This window comes from Salvelinus fontinalis, chromosome 2 (assembly GCF_029448725.1).
Source record: "Salvelinus fontinalis isolate EN_2023a chromosome 2, ASM2944872v1, whole genome shotgun sequence".
Classification (NCBI taxonomy): domain Eukaryota; kingdom Metazoa; phylum Chordata; class Actinopteri; order Salmoniformes; family Salmonidae; genus Salvelinus; species Salvelinus fontinalis.
In genome coordinates this window covers 80,135,170-80,158,466 of record NC_074666.1, presented here as the reverse complement: position 1 = coordinate 80,158,466, position 23,297 = coordinate 80,135,170, and the positions used below count along the sequence as shown (strand labels likewise).

The 23,297-nt window shown below is 43.1% G+C and overlaps 1 protein-coding gene across 2 annotated transcripts in view; it reads right to left on the bottom strand.

Moving 5' to 3' along the window:
* LOC129828287 (integrin alpha-3-like) overlaps positions 1–19,060 on the bottom strand; it is a 44,194-nt gene extending 25,134 nt beyond the window's left edge. For both annotated transcript variants that reach the window (XM_055889470.1, XM_055889471.1), the window contains exon 1: positions 18,511–19,060. In XM_055889470.1, coding sequence (XP_055745445.1) covers positions 18,511–18,710 — 200 coding nt within the window. In that variant the 5' untranslated portion in view covers positions 18,711–19,060. The remainder of the gene's footprint in view (positions 1–18,510) is intronic.
* Positions 19,061–23,297: the final 4,237 nt, after the last annotated feature.

Below are 23,297 nucleotides of genomic sequence, written 5' to 3'. Positions count from 1 at the left end.
GGGAATCTGAATTCTCTGGTTCGATTCTGATAGTTTAATTTACAATTGTTTAAGTAGAGCTCTTATCAACATTCTACTATTTGAGTACACCGGATTTAAACCTACTCAAGTCAGTGGCTGTTATCATGGGAACGATTGAGCCTTTTGCGGGTTGGGTTGGGTATAAACAACAACGTGAGCCTCGTTTGAAAAGACTGAAAGCCAAAGGTGCTCAATTCCTTTAATTTGCATAGCCTAACCTTTCTAACAGTGTCATTGTCATGAGCAGTGAACAAAAGACCCATCGCCAAACCCCTTAAGCAAACACACTCATTCATGTAATAGAAACAGCGAGAGTGCATTCACTTGTGCGACTGCAGGCAACGTTGTGGGCGACTGAAATGAGAGAAGCATAAAGGTCACCGATTGAGTTGCATTGGGCTCGGCTGCATGGGAACTCATGCTAAGACACGTCACAATCACTTCTTAATTTTATCTCTGAATCTCAAGCCAAATCCTTCAGCGATGAGGTGGGAAATCAGGGATAAAGGGGAAGATATGGCACAGTTCACAGTCAGGCTATGTGTAAACACACGTACTATAGACCTACTGTGCACACACACACACACACCTCCTAGTCCTAACCATCCCATACCGTACAAAGGTCACCAATGACAACGCTCAGGGGGGAGAGTTGGCAAAGTAGAGTAAATAAATGACTAAGATATCTACATGAACACTAGATATCGTGAAATGGCATGCCCAGTAATAAGAAGTTAGCTTTTTTTTCGGGGTGGTGTTTCTTAAGGCCTAAGCTCTGTTGGGTTTGAATGCACTTCCCTTTGTAGCGCAAGACTCACATCAATGAACTCTCAATGTTGTGTGACTGGAAGCAAAGTCTATTTGTAAATGTAACAGGGTGATAAAGCACTTCTGCCATCTTCCCAATAAGTGATTTTACACTGGAATCTCAATTTTGAATAATCCTCACAAAACCCCTAAATCCAAAGGACTGAGACAGGGGTTCGACCTCTTAGTAGCTTGGCAGGCCATCTCGGTGAGTAGTCCACTGAAAATTCCGCCACACCTTTCCGAGGATGCTACTAAAAATGAGTAACCCACTTCTTGGCAATCAAGAGAACTAGTGGTTTAATAAGTAATAGAGAGAACAGAGGGAGCATAGCAAAAGGACTTATGTAGCTGGCTGGTAGACTGAATCATTTCCTCTCCCATACTGGCCCAGTGCCCTGGCACACACAGTAAAACAGAAAAACAGGCCACTACACCTGAGACAGGATGTGGCCGATGACCTCATGATACATACTGGAACTTGTTTTACTCTGTGGTGAATACCAGGACTATAGCCAGGTGGATGAAGCATTTAGAATGGACTTGATGATTTAACGCTTGGTCAGTTTGCTGTGAAAAGTGAATGTCCAAGATTGATGTTCATGGATGGTAATGTACTGTATCATCAACATGGCTGTTGTGTTACCTCTCTCACAAAGTAGTACGATAACTAATAGTTATCAACAGCATTCACTAACTTACGTGACCTGGTCTTTTCAAACATGGTTTTGGTAAAAAGGCATGGGTTATACAGTTGAAGTCGGAAGTTTACATACACCTTAGCCAAATACATTTAAACTCAGGTTTTCACAATTGCTAACATTTAAGCCTAGTAAAAATTCCCTGTCTTAGGGCAGTTAGGATCACCACTTTATTCTAAGAATGTGAAATGTCAGAATAATAGTAGAGAGTATGATTTATTTCAGCTTTCATTTCTTTCATCACATTCCCAGTGGGTCATAAATGTACATACACTCAATTAGTATTTGGTAGCATTGCCTTTAAATTGTTTAACTTGGGTCAAACGTTTCAGGTAGCCTTCCACAAGCTTCCCACAATAAGTTGGGTGAATTTTGGCCCATTCCTCCTGACAGAGCTGGTGTAACTGAGTCAGGTTTGTAGGCCTCCTTGCTCACACATTTTTTCAAATTTTCTATAGGATTGAGGTCAGGGATTTGTGAGGGCCACTCCAATACCTTTACTTTGTGGTCCTTAAACCATTTTGCCACAGCTTTGGAAGTATGCTTGGGGTCATTGTCCAGTTGGAAGACCCATTCGCGATCAAGCTATAACTTCCTGACTGATGTCTTGAGATGTTGCTTCAATATATCCACACAATTTTCCTGCCTCATGATGCCATCTATTTTGTGAACTGCACCAGTCCCTCCTGCAGCAAAGCACTCCCACAACATGATGCTGCCACCCAAGGGGTTCACGGTTGGGATGGTGTTCTTCGGCTTGTAAGCGTCCAAATTTTTCCTCCAAACATAACGATGGTCATTATGGCCAAACAGTGCTATTTTTGTTTCATCAGACCAGAGGACATTTCTCCAAAAAGTATGATCTTTGTCCCCATGTGCAGTTGCAAACCGTAGTCTGGCTTTTTATGGTGGTTTTGGAGCAGTGGCTTCTTCCTTGCTGAGCGGCCTTTCAGGTTATGTCGATATAGGACTCGTTTTACTGTGGATATAGATACTTTTGTACCGGTTTCCTCCAGCATCTTCACAAGGTCCTTTGCTGTTGTTCTGGGATTGATTTGCACTTTTCGCACCAAAGTACGTTCATCTCTAGGAGACAGAAAGTGTCTCCTTCCTGAGCGGTATGACGGCTGCGTGGTCCCATGGTGTTTATACTTGCGTACTATTGTTTGTACAGATGAACGTGGTATCTTCAGGCGTTTGGAAATTGCTCCCAATGATGAACCAGACTTGTGGAGGTCTTGGCTGACTTCTTTTGATTTTCCCATGATGTCAAGCAAGGAGGCACTGAGTTTGAAGGTAGGCCTTGAAATACATCCACAGGTACACCTTCAATTGACCCCAATGATGTCAATTAGCCTATCAGAAGCTTCTAAAGCCATGCCATCATTTTCTGGAATTTTCTAAGCTGTTTAAAGGCACAGTCAACTAAGTGTATGTAAACTTCTGACCCACTGGAATTGTTATACAGTGAATAATAAGTGAAAATATCTGTCTGTAAACAATTGTTGGAAAAAATTACTTGTGTCATGCACAAAGTAGATGTCCTAACCGACTTGCCAAAACTATAGTTTGTTATTAACAAGAAATTTGTGGAGTGGTTAAAAAACGAGTTTTAATAACTCCAACCTAAGTGTATGTAAACTTCTGACTTCAACTGTATACATTTACTGTGAGGGAGAAAACTGAGGCCTGGCTTTGAAAGTGTAGCTAAACAACTGGCAACATGAGGGTGGCCTGAATACACAATGCAATATGAGATCACCATGGCGATAAGCTCCGGAACCTGCAGCACGGTCGTCAGCGACAGCTATACCTGACAGAGAGAAGGAAGTGAAACTGCCTGTAGAGAGACACAACACGGACGGCTGATCACCATATTGTCCCCTGCACGAATGCATCCACGAGGCTAAACATAGCACCTTTCTGTCAACGTGTAGGGCCACATCGAAAGACATTCAGCACAATCAACAGGATTGGCTTCTTTAGGCATTCCAGTGTATTCAGTGTTTCCTGCACAGAGCAACACGGTTGAAGACGTGAGATCAAGATCAATCTGTTTCACAGAAGAAGAAAAAAGTTCTTAAAACAGCAAGTGGTTTACATGGCTTCCCACATGAATAAAGAATTATATCTTTACCCTCACAGAGATTCTAAAAGAATGTAAATGTACTTATTAGAAAGTAATCAAAAATGTCCAGGCAAAATGCACTTAGAATTTGAACTAGGATATACCAAAAGGAACACAAAGTGCTGCAATCGTAAACGTTGAAGTAGATTACGCCCCAACTGAAAGCACAACGACATGTCATGTCCTGTTTTGTCTCCGCAAAACAGAACAGCTCTAATCAGAGATATCACACAGCCATCACATCACAGGGGGAAATGGAAAGAAAAGTGGCAGTGAAAATGACATCAGTCCGAACTTCAGAGAGATTATTCTGTAGCGTTCACAGACCTCACGTACACAGGCAGCACACAGCAGTGTTTCCAGCAACACAGTGTTGCACACAGCTTTCAGGACAATACAATGTTTTCTGCCTGTTGCCATCAAGCTACACTATCCAACATCATCTGGATGAGGCTTAACAGAGTAAGCTTCGAAGATTGACATGTTGACATTTTGAGGCAATACAGAGAGAGAATCTGTGCCGAAAATGTAAAATGTACTTGATTGATACAAAGAAACAGTAAATTTTTTCACACACACACAAAAAAAAAATACTTTCTAAGTGTCCGTTTATTAAAACAATTTAAAACAATAATCATTCACATTTATGCATTCCTCCTTTGTCTGTTTATTCTGCAACTTAGCATGCATGGGTCCAAAAAACAAACATGAACAAAAAGAGACAGCCATGTGATTAGGTTACAGTATTGAGCAGCCACTGTAAGCAGAGGCCAAACAAGCCAAGGGCTCTTTCTAACTCATGTGTTAACTAACAGACAGACTAAATCAAGTCGGACAACAGACGCGGCTGGAGTCCAGAATGAAACCCAAGCCAGACGTGTATATCTCATTCATTATGTGGAATTACCTGGTGTCGGAATCGACTCTCTTGAAAACAAATACTACTCCCGGTCAGAACCATTAACCTGACTATATGCCTCTGTCTGTTTGTCATGATGCACACACTCACACACACACAAAGAGAAATCCCTGAAAATGTAGATGCCAAGGTTGTTTTAACCCTAAGGTCATTTGAAATACTATCTACCAATAAAGACCAGTAATGAGCTGACCCCTTACAGTGTTGTTTTATGCGACTTTTAAAATAAGCATGTTTAATCGGTCAGATCTATAGGTCATGTCTGATGAACCTGTAAACATGATGAATCACTAGTTGGCTGTTTTACCTCAAGGCACGGAAGGAGACAGAATTGGGGGGTTCGGCGGGACTAAATAATAAAACATACCTGTTGCGTTATCATTGTATTATCCTGTAATTCATAGTATTAAAACAACTATGAAATCAGTCACTCCTACCGTCATGGTAGATCAAAATGTCATAGCTGGGTATCTTGAGTGCACAAAATCAACAAGCCACATGGTGACTAAATCACATGGTGTGAAGTAGCTCAGGTCTCTCACAGAGCTGTCAAATCAACAGCAGGTACAGCAGTGTTCATGGAAGTAACCTCGCTAATTCTGCCCCTTGTGTTGACAGTCTGGAATTTATCGCATCAAAGTGTCAGGTAACCCGACCTTGGACCTGGCTATTGTCCGGAGAAACAGATAACACTGGAGTGGACTGTCAAGACTAGACTTCACGCAGAGACAGGACACGATCAATTGTCCGATGCTCCGAAATAAATCATGCTTTAAATCCGAAACATGCTGTAGGCTACGTTTGAACGGATGAATCAATGAAACAATCATCACGCCATACGCGAACACAATGAATAGGCCTAATAATGAGTAGACAATAACAGCTAGCACAGAAGTACAGGCCAGGTGTGATGTAGGAGCACCACATCCCGGTATCTGATTAGCAGTCCACCAGAGTAACATGAGCTAAAAAAAAAAACGTTTTAATTATTTCAACCAACATATGGAGAAGTCATCGTTATGGTGCTGTGGGACAGGACAGGATACCCTATTACAGTCCAGACCTGGGGTTCAAATACTATTTGAAATCTATCGATTGCTTAAGAGTGCTTACTTCAGACTTCCTGGAGAGCCATGTGGACAGGGTTTGCAACTTAGGGACGTTCTATTGTTTCCATGGCAAAGGGCAAGCTCAATCAAGCGCAGCGGAAGTATTTGAAATGATTTCAAACAGTACCCGGGTATGTTACAGAGTGCAGCCAAGACCGGAAAGAATGGGTTACTATGAAGGAAATGGTGATTTGTCTGCAGGACAAGAGGACTGACAGTGTGGGTATAAAGATTTCATTGACTGAAAAAAAGGTTTCCGGGGGGTCACATTACTCCTCCACCGGAACCTTTTATGTCCGTGAGACCGACAGTGGTGGAAGGGGAAGGGCGTTTGTAAACGTTTTGACTGCTGTGGAAGTCTGGAATAAAACGTGGCATGCCAAATACAACCTTTGAACTCCCCACCTGGAGTTCGTAATAAGGGGCGGTGTGTCTCCCACGTTCAGTTATGTCATGTTGGAAAGAAAGCTCGGGAGGACTCTCCAGATCCAATTTCCCCTTAAATTTAAGAACCAACAAACTGGAGGACTCGGGAGCCTCTCTGTAAAGGGAGAATGCCAAGAATCTTTTTATTTAATCGTTATTTTAAAAGACCCCTGAGGTTAGAAATCCCTTTTTGTAAAGGCAACCTGGGATATTTACCCCACAGTAGACATATTGCCTACTAGTCAAACAACATCCGCCAACTGTATGACTTATTATCTCCCGTTCGGCTCTGTTGCGGTTGATACAGTGAAAGCGATCTCAGAGGCCACGAAAAAGGAGCCTTTGAAACAGGGAGAATGTGAAGAATCTTTACTCCCACAGCAGACAGTCAAACAATGTCAGACATTTCAATGAGTTATGTCCCTTTGTCTGTTCTGGATGATACAGCAAAACCGACCACGAAAGGTCTGCTTCCTATAACACTCAGAGCCGGAGCCCTGTCCATCCTCTTGAGTTACTATTATACGTCCCAAATGGTACCCTATTCCCTATATAGTGCACTACTTTTGACCAGGGTGCAGTTTGGGGCGGAAGCCTAACTTCACAGGTGCTTCCTGTTGGAGTGATGTTTCGAATCTCTCCAGTTCCACCACACAGCATTAAATGGGCACTTCACTTTTTATCCCCATATTGGAAGGTAGACACTGGTATGGTGCTGGAAATAATTAATGTGAATTTAAAAACAGGTGAACTGTGCCTTTAACATCCATCTGCCTCTCATTATCTCCCTCTCTTTAGCACCTGACACAGTGATGTTACAAACACCCCACCTCAACCCGACTCAACCTGACCAAAGCAGGTTCCAGTGTAGTACCACACCACTTAGGATCCTTAGCCCGTTAATTGATGTCAACACTGTCAGCCGTTTTAAATGTTCGTTGCTGTAATTACTATGTTGTACTTTAGAGAAATGATCTGGTACCTTTAAAACACAAGACAAATATGGGTAGGATTCAACAGCATGCAAGTATGGATTTGGTTTTGTCTGAAATGTATAGATAAGCATGAGCAAAATAGTTGTCAAATTGCTCCACTTTGAGACCAACCAATTAAGTGAAACGAAGATAGGACTGCTGACGCTAGCATTAGTAATATCACCCATTAAAAAGGAAGTCATTGCGGGACAAGTATTTCAATCACCCAATCGTAATCAGGCTACAGGGAGCCCTTTCATTCTGTGAGTAAATCACTCCCATCCCCTGGGGTCAAGGACCCAAGGGATTTCCTCCTCTGCACTTCCTGACATGACAGCACTGGTGACATGCAAGCATATTGGTATGTCCCTGACTTAAACCACCACAACTTTAACCTGGACATCATTGGACATCACGGACATCATAACCGCCATCGATAAGAGACATTACTGTGCAGTCGTATTCATCGACCTGGCCAAGGCTTTCGACTGTCAATCACCACATTATTTTTGGCAGACTCGATATCCTTGGTTTCTCAAATGATTGCCTCGCCTGGTTTACCAACTACTTCTCTGATAGAGTTCAGTGTGTCAAATCGGAGGGCCTGTTGTCCGGACCTCTGGCAGTCTCTATGGGGGTGCCACAGGGTTCAATCCTCGGGCCGACTCTCTTCTCTGTATACATCAATGATGTTGCTCTTGCTGCTGGTGATTCTCTGATACACCTCTCTACGCAGACGACACCATTCTGTATACTTCTGGCCCCTCTTTGGACACTGTGTTAACTAACCTCCAGACGAGCTTCAATGCCATACAACTCTCCTTCCGTAGCCTCCAACTGCTCTTAAATGCAAGTAAAACTAAATGCATGCTCTTCAACCGATCACTGCCCACACCCGCTCGCCCGTCCAGCATCACTACTCTGGACGGCACTGACTTAGAATACGTGGACAACTACATATACCTAGGTGTCTGGTTAGACTGTAAACCCTCCCAGACTCACATTAAGCATCTCCAATCCAAAATTAAATCTAGAATCGGCTTCCTATATCGCAACAAGGCATCCTTCACTCATGCTGCCAAACATACCTTCGTAAAACTGACCATCCTACCGATCCTCGACTTCGGTGATGTCATCTATAAAATAGCCTCCAACATTCTACTCAACAAACTGGATGCAGTCTATCACAGTGCCATCCATTTTGTCACCAAAGCCCCATACACTACCCACCATTGCGACCTGTACGCTCTCGTTGGTTGGCCCTCGCTTCATACTCGTTGCCAAACCCACTGACTACAGGTTATCTACAAGTCTCTGCTAGGTAAAGCCCCGCCTTATCTCAGCTCACTGGTCACCATAGCAGCACCCACTCGTAGCACGCGCTCCAGCAGGTATATCTCACTGGTCACCCCCAAAGCCAATTCCTCCTTTGGTCGTCTTTATTTCCAGTTCTCTGCTGCCAATGACTGAAACGAACTGCAAAAATCTCTGAAGCTGGAAACACTTATCTCCCTCACTAGCTTTAAGCACCAGATGTCAGAGCAGCTCACAGATTACAGCACCTGTACATAGCCCATCTATAATTTAGCCAAAACAACTACCTCTTCCCCTACTGTATTTATTTAGTTTGCTCCTTGGCACCCCATTATTTCTATTTCTACTTTGCACATTCTTCCACTGCAAATCTACCATTCCAGTGTTTTACTTGCTATATTGTATTTACCTCGCCACCATGGCCTTTTTTTTTGCCTTTACCTCCCTTATCTCACATCATTTGCTCAAATTGTATATGTACTTGTTTTTCTACTGTATTATTGACTGTATGTTTTGTTTATTCCATGTGTAACTCTGTGTTGTTGTATGTGTCGAATTGCTGTGCTTTATCTTGGACAGGTCGCAGTTGCAAATGAGAACGTGTTCTCAACTAGCCTACCTGGTTAAATAAAGGTGAAATAAAATAAAATAATACATTTTAGATGGGTAATTAAGGCAAAAGTTTAAAAAAATTGGTATTGGACTATGCGTTCATTTTTTTATGTCTTTGATTCTTGTGATAATTTTTATAGTTCTATATGTATAAAACATATCCTAAAAAATATTAGAGATTTGTGTGTTACACTTACTTAAGAAATCTGTGATTTGAGTCCAACTGGTCCTAACACAAATGTATACAGGCAAGAACATTTTACATTCAGTAGTCCAATGGCGATAGACTTGTGGGAGAGCAGTGACATTGTTCAACCAAACATACAGCAGTCTACCAGCCTACGCACAGGATGTATAAGCTACTTCCTAGTCCTAAATTTAAACCTGACAGTATTCCGTCAGCCAAGATCCCTCTGCCAATTTTACAGCAGATTATTAGACGGATGGACCACACCACATGTACTTTCATCTGTGTCAGATGGTGCATTTAATTGATATGGCGTGGGGGTTTACGTATGGATTTCCATTAAAAGCTCATTCAATTAGTTGGAATAAAGGCTAGGAGAGAGAGAGAGAGGCTCAACTGCCATAATGTGTTTAAGGTTCTCAAAGAGCCTCCATTGACCTGCATGTCAACTCCTGTCCAGTTCAGATGAGGGTCTCAATGGTCACTGAATTAGAAAGCTTTATCACGACGGAAGTACAGATGAAGCAGGCTTAAGTACAGTTCAGTATCAGTACAAAGGAGTTGAACTTCAAGACATGAAGCGCTAAGACAAATGGTACACTTACGGTATGTGCTATGTTATACAACGGGTAGGTCTAATCCTGAATGCTGATTGGATAAAACCGCTTTCCAGCCGGTGTCTATTCCACAAGTTACCACCGAATAAATCTATGATGTTAAAATGTCTATTTACTCTGTTCCATCGCACTGCGCAATCCACTGTCTCATCAGCCCAGCCAAGAAATTTATACATTTGATCTCCACTATGAAAAGCATCTTCTAGACATTATTTCACATTTCTTTTAGACTTCTGTCTGTCTGTCTCTCCAACATTTGCAACATTGTTTCAATATTCTAATTCTTTCTCCAGCTGTCCCATAGTAATGAACGTGCCGAGAGTCGGGGCGAGACAGGCAGGCAGTGTTTCTCAGCCAGTAGAAATCATGAGTCAGCTCGCATAATTTTTATGGATATATACAAAGAAATGTAAATTGAAAAAAGGTCAACCGAAACAAAGTGCAGTTAGTTTACAGTCTTTCCAGCTTCAGTTTGAAGTGATTGTGTTAGTGGTGTTGTTGGCTAGCTCCTCTGAACAACAGTGTCCTAACGAGAAATCACATTTTCTATGCCAGATGAAATCGTGCCTCATTAGCTCATTGTTATGGATGTGTCCAAATATATGTCACTAGAAAACAGCTTAAACAAATGCAGCTACTGTTGTTATTCTGGCTGCACTGTTTGACGTGACTGTAAGTTAGCCGTAGTTGGCTAGCTAGCAAGCAAGGGATAAGAACGTTGCCAACCTGTATGGCAATGGAACATTTAGAACGAAAGACTGGGTCACATCCATAGATACAGAACAAAAAAGACTGAATGACTGGGTTGCGTATCTGGCAGCCGAACCAATAGAACGAACGACCAGCCGGCTTGGGTAGCAACCCTAGATTTGTGTCGGGACTATATCTTGTGGAAGGATGAAATAGTGTGAATAAATTAATCAAAATCAAGTTTAATGAAAATATGTCAATCATTATTTGAATATGTTGGTAACCCGTTGTATAAAATTGATAATGCCCTCGAAGCCGGTGTTTAGAGGATATATTGGCACGGTTTGCCAGCCCTTGGCTTCGTCTCGTGCCTACGAACACCCGTGCCAATATATCCTCCAAACACCGACTTTGAGTGCAGTATCACTTAAATATCAAACTACAATATACACATCATTCATTCCACAGCTGTTTATCATTTTAATTAATTAAAAGTGTATTAATCAAAAAATATAGTTTTATATAAAAACAGGTCAAAATGCATTAATAAATAATATATATACATTTTTTTTTAAACAGGTTAACACCATGTGCTAATGAATGCAACACATATTTCGCAACCATTCCTTATCTTTCATTAAAACAGGTGGTAAATGGAGGGTTTTAGGAAACAAAAACAATGTTGCCTTACTGTTTTTAGTACTGTACCTCTTTCAACCAAATGGTTTACTGGGATACAAAAGCTGACGCGATAGCTGGTGTCACCTCTTTATATTGAATGGTTTGAACCAGTTAAGTTCTCATCATCTCTTTACAGGGATAGAGATGTTGAAGCAGCTGGATCTGAGCCAAGCACAGTATTACCCTTTGACCTGATGGTTCCCTATTGCATCATGAGGTATTCTAAACGCATTATTAATGCCTCGACACATTCATCTGAGGGTTGATTTGACTGCTATAATTCCTACAGTACTTCAGGTCAGCTTAACCAGCCATAAAAAGGGTCCAGACACCAGCAGCTTTCCTTTTTGGGAAGAACCAGCTCTAGGGTATCTTACTTCTCCCTTAGTCAGTCTTTAAAGCTGCAATATGTAACTGTTTTGGGCGACGGACCAAATTCACAAAGAAATGTGTGCTATAGGTCTGTCATTCTCATTGAAAGAAAGAACAGATCTACCGGTTCTTAGACTAGGTGTGCTATTTCTATGCTTCCTGTTCTTAAGTTTATTTTTGCATCTTTTACTTTCGGTTTTGTACACCAGCTTCAAACAGCTGAAAATACAGTATTTTGGGTTATGGAAAATATATTTCACAGCAGTTTATGTTTTATTCTCTACACTATACTTGCTTGTTTTGTCAAATAAACTGAAAATAGGCTAACTATTCTAATTTTAGCAACCAGGAAATGGCAGAGCGATTTCTGCATAGTGCATCTTTGAGAAAGTCTCTCTGTTTTTTTGTCGGATATCTAATTGAATCACTATGATATAGGAAGAAAGAGGGAAGGGGACATGCCAGTATCCTGGCATAAGAGAGTAAGTCCATCACCTGGTGACCGAGTAACCGCTAACACTGTAACCCTCTTGTAAGACAAGAGTTGCTGTGTGTCACTTGACTTGAATCCAACACAGATCTGAGACTGGCTTGTCAGTCGTCAGAACTGATCTTCTCTAATTCGAGCTGCATTCCAGTCGGAGCCTGTGTGCGGACGACACTATTGATCAGCCTATTGATTCAGAGAACCAACTAGCTCCTGGAGCTGTCTGACAGATCGCCCAATGAGGAAATCTCCCTGAGTACTGCCAGCCATTCCACTTATTTGACGAATTCCCTTACTAGCACACCTGATCTAATCCACAACTAATCACCAAGCCTTTCATCAGTTGAATCAGGTGTGCTAGGTGGTCTGGAATACATCAAATACATGGAGCGGCTGAGGGTACTCAAAGAGAGATTTGGGAAATAGTTTGTGCATGAAGTATAACACTTCTTCAGTCCCTTGGGCCTACAGATCATACGGCAATTGATAACACGGACAGGACACACACACATTTGAACACAAATATATACAAATGATGGCGTGTAGGGGTATAACTGTAATATCCCTGTACAGTAAGTGACCTTTGTAAGATAAATAATTGGGTTACCAATGTATTGCCTCAGTTCTCTCTATTAAGAACTACTTGGCAGACCCTGGCTTTGCTAGACCGGTCAAAATGAATGCAAGCCTTGCTTCTCAGTGCACTCGTGATTTCATTCCCATCTACTGCAGTAAGATCCAGATTACTTTGCTTTATACAGGCTTCTCCAGGCTGTGTTGTGGCTTGTCTCTGAGGACATACCCTGCACATCCCCAACAAAACCCTCTAAACCCCACACCAAACCCATAGGGCTATGCAACAGCAGCTCTACGAAGAAATAACCCGCAAGTGTTGCCTCAGAACCATTGGGTTGCCAAAAGTAGAAGTCGTATTGGCCAGGGTTACACAAAGCAACCTGCACACAATTTTAGTTGCAAATGGCAAGTAAACATCACTTTTAGGGGCAACTTTGTCCAACACCGTAACTAGGGCATGGAGTTTTTTTCAGACCAGGAAACTGGACAGTAGTTTTTCCTAGTGAGGTCATATGGTCAGGAAAAACCTCCTGGCCCAAACAATAACAGCCCGGCCCCCAGGCCATGTGTTCTCATGTCTTCTCTGCAGACACTGAACAGCCTTTTCCTAGGGGACCATACAACAGGAACCCAGCCCAGACTCTTCCTCCTGCCCTGACCAGCAACCAGGAAGCCTTCAGACAGACCCATCCATCCAGGCCACATAATACCATCATAACCCAGCCACAGCCACACAATACAGGGAGGACACCATTAGAGCTATGGTCATTTTCCTGACAACATGACCTGACCAGGACAAACTCTTACCCTTAGATGGCCCATCACATAAAGCGCTGCACATTTTCTCTCCCCATATTATAGACACTTCTCTTTAAAGGGCTACTCGACTACATTTACATTTTAGTCATTTAGCAGACGCTCTTATCCAGAGCGACTAACAGTAGAGGGCATACATTTTTTATTACATTTACATACTGAGACAAGGATATCCCTACCGGCCAAACCCTCCCTAACCCGGACGACGCTAGGCCAATTGTGCGTCGCCCCACGGACCTCCCGGTTGCGGCCGGCTGCGACAGAGCCTGGGCGTGAACCCAGAGACTCTGGTGGCGCAGCTAGCACTGCGATGCAGTGCCCTAGACCACTGCGCCACCCGGGAGGCCACCCGACTACGGTCATATTGGTAAGTCGTGTATGCAACCACCAGCCGGTGTCTTCCATAGATGGCATGGGCAACTACACAAGAATGTGTGGAGGAGACAAGACATAAACGACAAAACAGCTCATCACATCTGTTAACAATAAGGATGTTGCTGCTATGAAATCGTGAAAGACTGAGAGTCAGAGGTAACAACTAAAATGACAGAATGAGAGCAATGAAATAAATCACTGACAAGTTCAACCTAAGAAGAATACCGGCATAAATGCAACATTTTGAGGGGGGTGCGTGTTAGGGACATGAGCTAACATCATATTCTATAAAATCATAATGAATTGCATACGGCCCTAACACCATAATTAATGGCTGCGATATTTTTCCAAATTACTTAACTTGGCACAGTCTCATCACCCACTGAGGCTTTGCTGAAGACAACCCACAACTGAAGAAACACATAAAAAAAATATTTGTTGACTTTTCCCCCCCAACTTCATATTTATAATCTCCAGCTACAACATATGTGAAAATGGCTGGTTCTTATGTTTTGTGGGAAAAAAGATAAGTGTTTCCAATGACATCCTCTGTGTGCATCGTGATTTTAACCAATTATGAGTAAGCATTGCCAACTAATTGTCTTCTAACTGGTTGATGAAGTCATTGGAAACACAAATCTTCCTCTATCTTTTTTACTACAAAACATAGAAATGTGGCATTTCCACATATGTTGATGTTGGGGTGGTGCTGGAGATGATGAATATGGAGTTGAAACATTTTGAAATGTCCCTTTAACAAAGCTCCTACTTGACTGAAAACTATCTAGAGATGTTCAATCTTGGGACTCACCACATTTTCCCTACAATGCTGATGTCGGGCGTTTCAATCAAAACAGGATTGTGTTATGTCCAGCATCAGATCCCATTGTAATAAAAAGAAAACAGCCTGTATATAAAACCTGCAGGCCTGTTGCATGACATGCCCCTATTGTGTAATCTGTGGCATGCCATCCGTCCTGAGGGAGAGAGGGGCTGGCATTATGAGCCAACCACCAGGCCTGTTGGGGCTACAGCAGAACAGCCCTAGCTAAGCATCTCCTCTTGCCATTATTACTGCAATCAGCCAGAGGATAAAGTGGAGGATTGCTAAAGCCAAGACCAGGCATCTTCCCAGGGGAATTATGCAAGAGGCAATTGTCTGAGTGCTCGGAGCAATCTTTATATGCATTTGAACAGTAACAGTGTCTGCATTGGAAGTAAATGTGCTTATTTGTGTGACTTAGTAGGCTCATGTTGTGGGCAAGTCTGTGTAGGCTTTTCTAAATGTGTGAAATAAAGTAAGTATGCAAGTGAGTAAAAGAGTGTGTGTGTGTGTGTGTGTGTGTGTGTGTGTGTGTGTGTGTGTGTGTGTGTGTGTGTGTGTGTGTGTGTCTGCGTGCACAGGTGTGGCACTCTCACTTCAACTCTCTCCTTGACCACACGCTGGCCACTCAAACACAGGTCAAATAAATCAAGGAACGTTTAACGTGTAGAGATGTCACTACAAGGGCATCTGGTTTGTACCATCCCATTGATTCCACAGAAACAGCAAATAAATGTATATAAAAAATGCATGGCACATCGCCTTGTCCACTCTCAGGTCTCAGCGGAACTTTGTGGGCCATTAAAGGTGATTGGTGGCTTGTGGAGGACGGGGGACAAACTTCCAGGAAGCCTATAATTACTCGTCCTTAACTAGGTTGAAGATGACAAGGTTTAGACAATGTAATAATTCCACGTGGCAGCCTTAGAAAACAAACAAATTAATTTTCGCAAACAGTTATGGGATATTACAATTACGTTCTCTTAACCTTTGTCATCTTCAACCTAGGTCCTTAAGAGAGCTGCTCTCCAGCTCTGGAGGGACTCTCCAATTAAATGCCCAGCTAAATCAGAGCTGGGAGGACTGGGAGAGCTGGTTAATGGGTCGGAGGGAAGAAACACAATTCAATACTGGACTATTGGATGATGAGGTGACACACTCGGGGAGTAGCTGCCCATGACCAGGATAGGGCATAGCCCACTATGTGTGTAACGGAGATGGTCCGGTGAAATAAGATCACGTGATCCGTGACCTTGCCTGAGGCTGAGACCTGAAGACGCCCAGGCTTTAGCTCAGCAGGCTAACAGAGTCTTGTGGTGCCACTCCGTTATATTTGGCTGAAAGCCTCTCTGATAAGATGGCGCCGAAGAGGATGGCTGACGTTTTACATGCTCCTATCCAACTGTGCTATTTTGTTAGTTTTTTTGTTTGTATTTTTTTTTTTTTACAAATTTTGTACACAATGTTGCTGCTACCGTCTCTTATGACTGAAAATAACTTCTGGACATCAGAGCAGCGATTACTCACCACGAACTGGAAGAGACTTTTTCCTTTAACGAGTTCGACGAGAAGGATATACTGCTTTCTTGGGAACAAGCCCAAATCCCCGTAATTTGGGTGAAGAAAAGATGGAGGATTGGAGAGCGCAGATCGGGCTGCCTTCTGAGAATCCGTAGGAGAGCGAGTAAACTCCCACTGTCATCCGTTCTACTTGCAATCATTGGAAAATAAAATTGATGACCTACGATTACGATTATCCTACCAACGGGACAACAAAAACTGTAATATCATATGTTTCACTGAGTCGTGGCTGAAGGACAACACAAATAATATTGAGCTGGCGGGATTTTCCATGCATCGGCAGAACAGAGAAAAAGCTACGTCTGGTAAGATGAGGGGTGGGTGTGTGTGTTTTTGTCAATAACGGTTGGTGTCGCGATGCCTAATATTAAAGAAGTCTCGAGGTATTGCTCGCCTGAGGTAGAGTACCTTATGATAAGCTGTAGACCACACTATCTACCAAGAGAGTTCTCATCTAAATTATTTGTAGCTGTCTATTTACCACCACCGATGCTGGCACTAAGACCACACTCAACTAACTCTATAAGGCCATAAGCAAACAAGAAAATGCTCATCCAGAAGCGGCGCTCCTAGTGGCCAGGGACTTTAATGCAGGCAAACTTAAATCTGTTTTACCAAATTTTTACCAGCATGTCACATGTGCAACCAGAGGAAAAAAACTCTAGACCACCTTTACTTCACACACAGACATGCATGCAAAGCTCTCCCCCACCCTCCATTTGGCAAATCTTACCATAATTCTATCCTCCTGATTCCAAGCAAAAACTAAAGCAGGAAGTACCAGTGACTTGCTCAATACAGAAGTGGTCAGATGACACGGATGCTACGCTACAGGACTGTTTTGATAGTACAGACTGGAATATGTTCCGGGATATGTTCTTAACTCTTCTTGAACTGCACTGTTGGTTAAGGGATTGTAGGTAAGCATTTCACGGTAAGGGCTACACTTGTTGTATTCGGCGCATGTGAACAAATAAAGCTAGATTTGGATTTGATGTTCTTCTAGGTCAGAGAACGCATTCCGGTGTTCAGCTTTTGCCCACCAAGGAAAAGTCTGTGTTTTTATTGGGAAGCTCGAATCATTTTCCTCCGGGACATAAAGAGGCAAAAGGTTTAATGAAACGTTTTGTGGTCCATTGGGGCATTTAAGACAGGTGGCACCCAAAGGAGATGTATATCAAAAACCCTCAATAAAACATCTAAAAAAAATCTCTTAGTTACACAAATGTGTGTTCTCTGTGTACATCTATGGCCCCCAGCTACACTATCACCAAGACTGACCAATACTGGCCAACGTTTGTTGTTCCTAGCGCTCAAGACAAGTACCATCATGAATGGTCACCCACCTCCATGTGCTGGTTGAGCCTAGCCTCCTCTGTCAGACTGTGAGTCATGATTATTGTGTGGTTGAGACATGGAGATGAATAATTTACTGAACAAAATGAACCTAAACCACATCTTGCGTAGAGATAAAACTATATCCCCAGCAGTATGTTTTTCTTGTTCCTGTTGCATGTGCATGCTTAGGCCTATGCGTGCGAATGTGTTGAATAAAATTGATTTGAAATGTTTATGATGGTACCATGGTTTATGTTATAAATTGCATGAATGTACAAACCTCAAAATGTTTATAGCCGGGTAAAACTCCAGTAGACATTTGAGATCCTGACGTGACATTTAGCCTGCATAGAACAGTTTGAGAGCTAGACAGATTGAAGTGTTTGCTGCTGAACTTAGATCGCGGAGAAGCGACAGCCAGGAATTTGACAGTAACTTACAGGCAGCTCAGTGGCAAGTAAATTTCTGTATTTCATATTACAGTACACCTACTGTAATATAAATATGGTATCAAAGAAAGTACTGTGTAACGACACAGTACAATGGCATAACATTGACTGCATTATACTGTAAAAGAAAAAGTCAATTTTACCGTAATCACAGTATTTTACTGTAATTACAAGGGATATGTGCAAGCAGGATGGCTGCTAGGTAAAGTGTCTACACAGCATAATGTATGGTACTGTTTTCAGTGGGCTGGAATTACAGAACCATTCAAAATAAAGCAATTATTTCATGCTCACAACATTTTCCCACAATGCAATGCACCATAATTTACAGTGTGCTGCTTTTACTGTTGATAATACCCAAAATCATCTATAATTTACAGTTTTCCGTTACAGTACTGAAAGGTAGTTTGACATCCACAGATGCAATGCCATATTATTTCCTTTATCTTGCCTGTGCACATTCTAGAAAAGCAAAATTGATCAAATCTAACATTTGACAACACTTACAGGTATCTTTTCTCTCCCACCATCTGTTTGTGAAGTGCCACCGAGAACCCAAAGAGACTTCCCGGGGTCTTTCCTTCCTTGACAACAGGAAACCGCACATCTAGGTTGAACCCCTGAAGAATATGCACTGTGCACAGCAGGATAAGCAACAGGAGGTAATAGGTATTCGTAGAGAACCGGTGTAGTTGAAAGATTGCCATGTGGAATTCCTTATTATATTTCCTTCTCTAACATCCGTTGTTCAAATGCAGAATTTGTTGTATTATTTTTCAAATGACTTTCGAATCTTTCCCTCAAGTCAAATAACCGTGCGCACTGAGCAGCCCTTAACGAACTCTACCCTACCTCCCGCTCTCTCGCTCCGCTCCGTTCTCTCTCCCGTCTGTCTTCAAATACATAAAACCACATACGGCCGATTGAACCTCAAACGTGCTCACTGTACAGTGTACACATTAGTCATTCTTCCGGGGTGTAGTGCGGTCATCATAAATTAAATCATTGGGAGGTTGTACCGAGATTAAATTGAGCGCGCGCGGGCACCTTGTCTGCACGACAGCTCAGCCTGGTCTCATACACTAGACATTACATAGTACATTTAAATCCGGACACACAAATAATTATGATATGTTATGTTTGGCATGGTTACATAAGACAGAATTCATAACACATCGTACATTTAGCAAATTCGTAACATATTGTACGAATTGCAACATCGTAACATATCATACGAAACGGATGATGGACATCCACAAATGAATACATAGCATACGAAACGCAATGTATCATATTCATTGGTATCTCAGATTTACATTTACTATGTTACGTCTACCCCTGAGTACAGGTTGGACAGCTCCAGACTACCAATAGAGCAATTTCAATTATGCATTGTGATAATCCTTGCCAGACAGCATAGAGTAGCCTATTCTCTAGTCTAGACAGTGTATTCTCCAAGTAGTGTGGGAGCTTAGAATATGATATGTAAGTGTGTCTATAGTGCCCCAAGGAGAAAGTGGTGATTGGAATAATCATGGATGGAAGACAAAGTGCCAAATAAAAAAGTAAACATGTGCTTTAACCTTAACCTTCCTCTTCTGCAATAAGGTTAATTTGCAGTTGGATACACGGAGCGTATGATAACTTTTGAATAATGCTCAACAACTGTTATAACAACACACACTGTTCTCACTGTCTATAGTAGTTGAAAAGTTTGTGAGCAGAGTTCTATGACGTCATTAAGGAATACTCCCATATGACTTAATTCAATTGATCTTTCTTAGAAGAATGCCATGTAATTTCACATGATAATGCTTGTAGTAGACAGTGTATGCCCCCAAGGCACATCTTTCTCGGTGAGGTTTCCCGTAGGATTGCTTTTGATGATGATGTCTCCGGGCAGCCGAGCGGAAATGGAGGAAAACTCGCCTCCCTGCGGACCTGGCATCCTTTCACTCCCTCCTCTCTACATTTTCCTCTTCTGTCTCTGCTGCTAAAGCCACTTTCTACCACTCTAAATTCCAAGCATCTGCCTCTAACCCTAGGAAGCTCTTTGCCACCTTCTCCTCCCTCCTGAATCCTCCTCCCCCTCCCCCCCCCTCCTCCCTCTCTGCAGACGACTTCGTCAACCATTTTGAAAAGAAGGTCGACGACATCCGATCCTCGTTTGCTAAGTCAAACGACACCGCTGGTTCTGCTCACACTGCCCAACCCTGTGCTTTGACCTCTTTCTCCCCTCTCTCTCCAGATGAAATCTCGCGTCTTGTGACGGCCGGCCGCCCAACAACCTGCCCGCTTGACCCTATCCCCTCCTCTCTCCTCCAGACCATTTCCGGAGACCTTCTACCTTACCTCACCTCGCTCATCAACTCATCCTTGACCGCTGGCTACGTCCCTTCCGTCTTCAAGAGAGCGAGAGTTGCACCCCTTCTGAAAAAACCTACACTCGATCCCTCCGATGTCAACAACTACAGACCAGTATCCCTTCTTTCTTTTCTCTCCAAAACTCTTGAACGTGCCGTCCTTGGCCAGCTCTCCTGCTATCTCTCTCAGAATGACCTTCTTGATCCAAATCAGTCAGGTTTCAAGACTAGTCACTCAACTGAGACTGCTCTTCTCTGTATCACGGAGGCGCTCCGCACTGCTAAAGCTAACTCTCTCTCCTCTGCTCTCATCCTTCTAGACCTATCGGCTGCCTTCGATACTGTGAACCATCAGATCCTCCTCTCCACCCTCTCCGAGTTGGGCATCTCCGGCGCGGCCCACGCTTGGATTGCGTCCTACCTGACAGGTCGCTCCTACCAGGTGGCGTGGCGAGAATCTGTCTCCTCACCACGCGCTCTCACCACTGGTGTCCCCCAGGGCTCTGTTCTAGGCCCTCTCCTATTCTCGCTATACACCAAGTCACTTGGCTCTGTCATAACCTCACATGGTCTCTCCTATCATTGCTATGCAGACGACACACAATTAATCTTCTCCTTTCCCCCTTCTGATGACCAGGTGGCGAATCGCATCTCTGCATGTCTGGCAGACATATCAGTGTGGATGACGGATCACCACCTCAAGCTGAACCTCGGCAAGACGGAGCTGCTCTTCCTCCCGGGGAAGGACTGTCCGTTCCATGATCTCGCCATCACGGTTGACAACTCCATTGTGTCCTCCTCCCAGAGCGCTAAGAACCTTGGCGTGATCCTGGACAACACCCTGTCGTTCTCCACCAACATCAAGGCGGTGGCCCGTTCCTGTAGGTTCATGCTCTACAACATCCGCAGAGTACGACCCTGCCTCACACAGGAAGCGGCGCAGGTCCTAATCCAGGCACTTGTCATCTCCCGTCTGGATTACTGCAACTCGCTGTTGGCTGGGCTCCCTGCCTGTGCCATTAAACCCCTACAACTCATCCAGAACGCCGCAGCCCGGCTGGTGTTCAACCTTCCCAAGTTCTCTCACGTCACCCCGCTCCTCCGCTCTCTCCACTGGCTTCCAGTTGAAGCTCGCATCCGCTACAAGACCATGGTGCTTGCCTACGGAGCTGTGAGGGGAACGGCACCTCAGTACCTTCAGGCTCTGATCAGGCCCTACACCCAAACAAGGGCACTGCGTTCATCCACCTCTGGCCTGCTCGCCTCCCTACCACTGAGGAAGTACAGTTCCCGCTCAGCCCAGTCAAAACTGTTCGCTGCTCTGGCACCCCAATGGTGGAACAAACTCCCTCACGATGCCAGGACAGCGGAGTCAATCACCACCTTCCGGAGACACCTGAAACCCCACCTCTTCAAGGAATACCTAGGATAAAGCAATCCTTCTGCCCCCCCCCCCCCTTAAAAGATCTAGATGCACTATTGTAAAGTGGCTGTTCCACTGGATGTCATAAGGTGAATGCACCAATTTGTAAGTCGCTCTGGATAAGAGCGTCTGCTAAATGACTTAAATGTAAATGTAAAATGTCTGACTGAGTTACGGGTTCAGAATTAGTTTCAGAATCACAAAGCCAGGTTATCGTTATCCTTCCTCTAGTTTTTTCCTTCAATAGTTCACATTGTCCCTCACTTCCTCTCCTCTCTATCCCTTCTATCTCTCAACTATGCTAGAAGTTTCCCACAGCCTTGTAATGAGCAAGCCTTCTTCTGAGCAGGCGCACCAGGAAGCAGCTGCTGTGACAGTTATTGCTGGCAGAATTTTTTGGGGATTTGACTTGAACGCACCTCTTACTTCAGAGTAGCATTTGTGAAATGGTTATGAGTGAGTAACAACCTAAAAAAATCAGGATGAATGAATCATCTTTCTGCCCGATATTGAATGTTACCTTTTCACCAAACTGATTCAGGGCTCTATGTTCGGCAGGTGTTAAATCAGTGCAATTGTCAAATGCACGATTGTTTGAAGTGGTGGGGAAAAAGTGCTCAATTGTCATACTTGAGTAAAAGTAAAGATACCTTCATAGAAAATGACTCAACTAAAAGTGAAAGTCACCCAGCAAAATACTACTTGAGTAAAATTCTAAAAGTATCTGGTTTAAAATGTACTTACTGTAAGTACAGTGGTGTAAAAAAAATACTCACTTGAGTAAAATTAAAAAGTAAATGCTATACATCAAATTCCTTATATATATTAAGCAAACCAGATACCACAAACTTCTTGTTTTTTTTACACCTCGATAAGTACACTGGAGATGATTCTGGAAAGAGAGGATAAAGGGGTGGTAGGACTGCTGACAGCAGGTTATGTAAGGTCACAATACCACGTCGCGACACACATTTACACAGACGGCTCCAAGGACCCGGTGACAAGACACATCTCAGAAACTCTATCCCAGATATACAGTTCACCCAGAAAAAATTTATTTCTACACCAAGCCATAACAGTCAACTTTCCTTGGATCCCAGCTCACGTGGGGGTGCCTGGGAACGAGATGGCAGATGAAGGAGCCCTACATGTCAACACCAACATCATAGTTCCAAAGTCAAAATCAGGAAATGAAGTCACTCATCAGAATCAAAATAACAGACAAATGGCAAAAGGAATGGGCAGAAGGGGAACAGGAGGGAATATATATATATATATATACACCATCCACTAACTGGTTTCAATCAGCAATAACCACAAAGGACTCTCAAGACGATCAGAAACCATAATCACCCGTCTACAAATAGGACACAATGGCCTCAATCACTCTCTCAAAAGTCCTGCGGCAGAAACTACGGCTCAAATCCTCCTTCACTGTCAAACCTATGAACATCAAAGGCAAATGCTTAGAAGAACGATCACATCCCTGGGGATTAAGCTTCACCCTC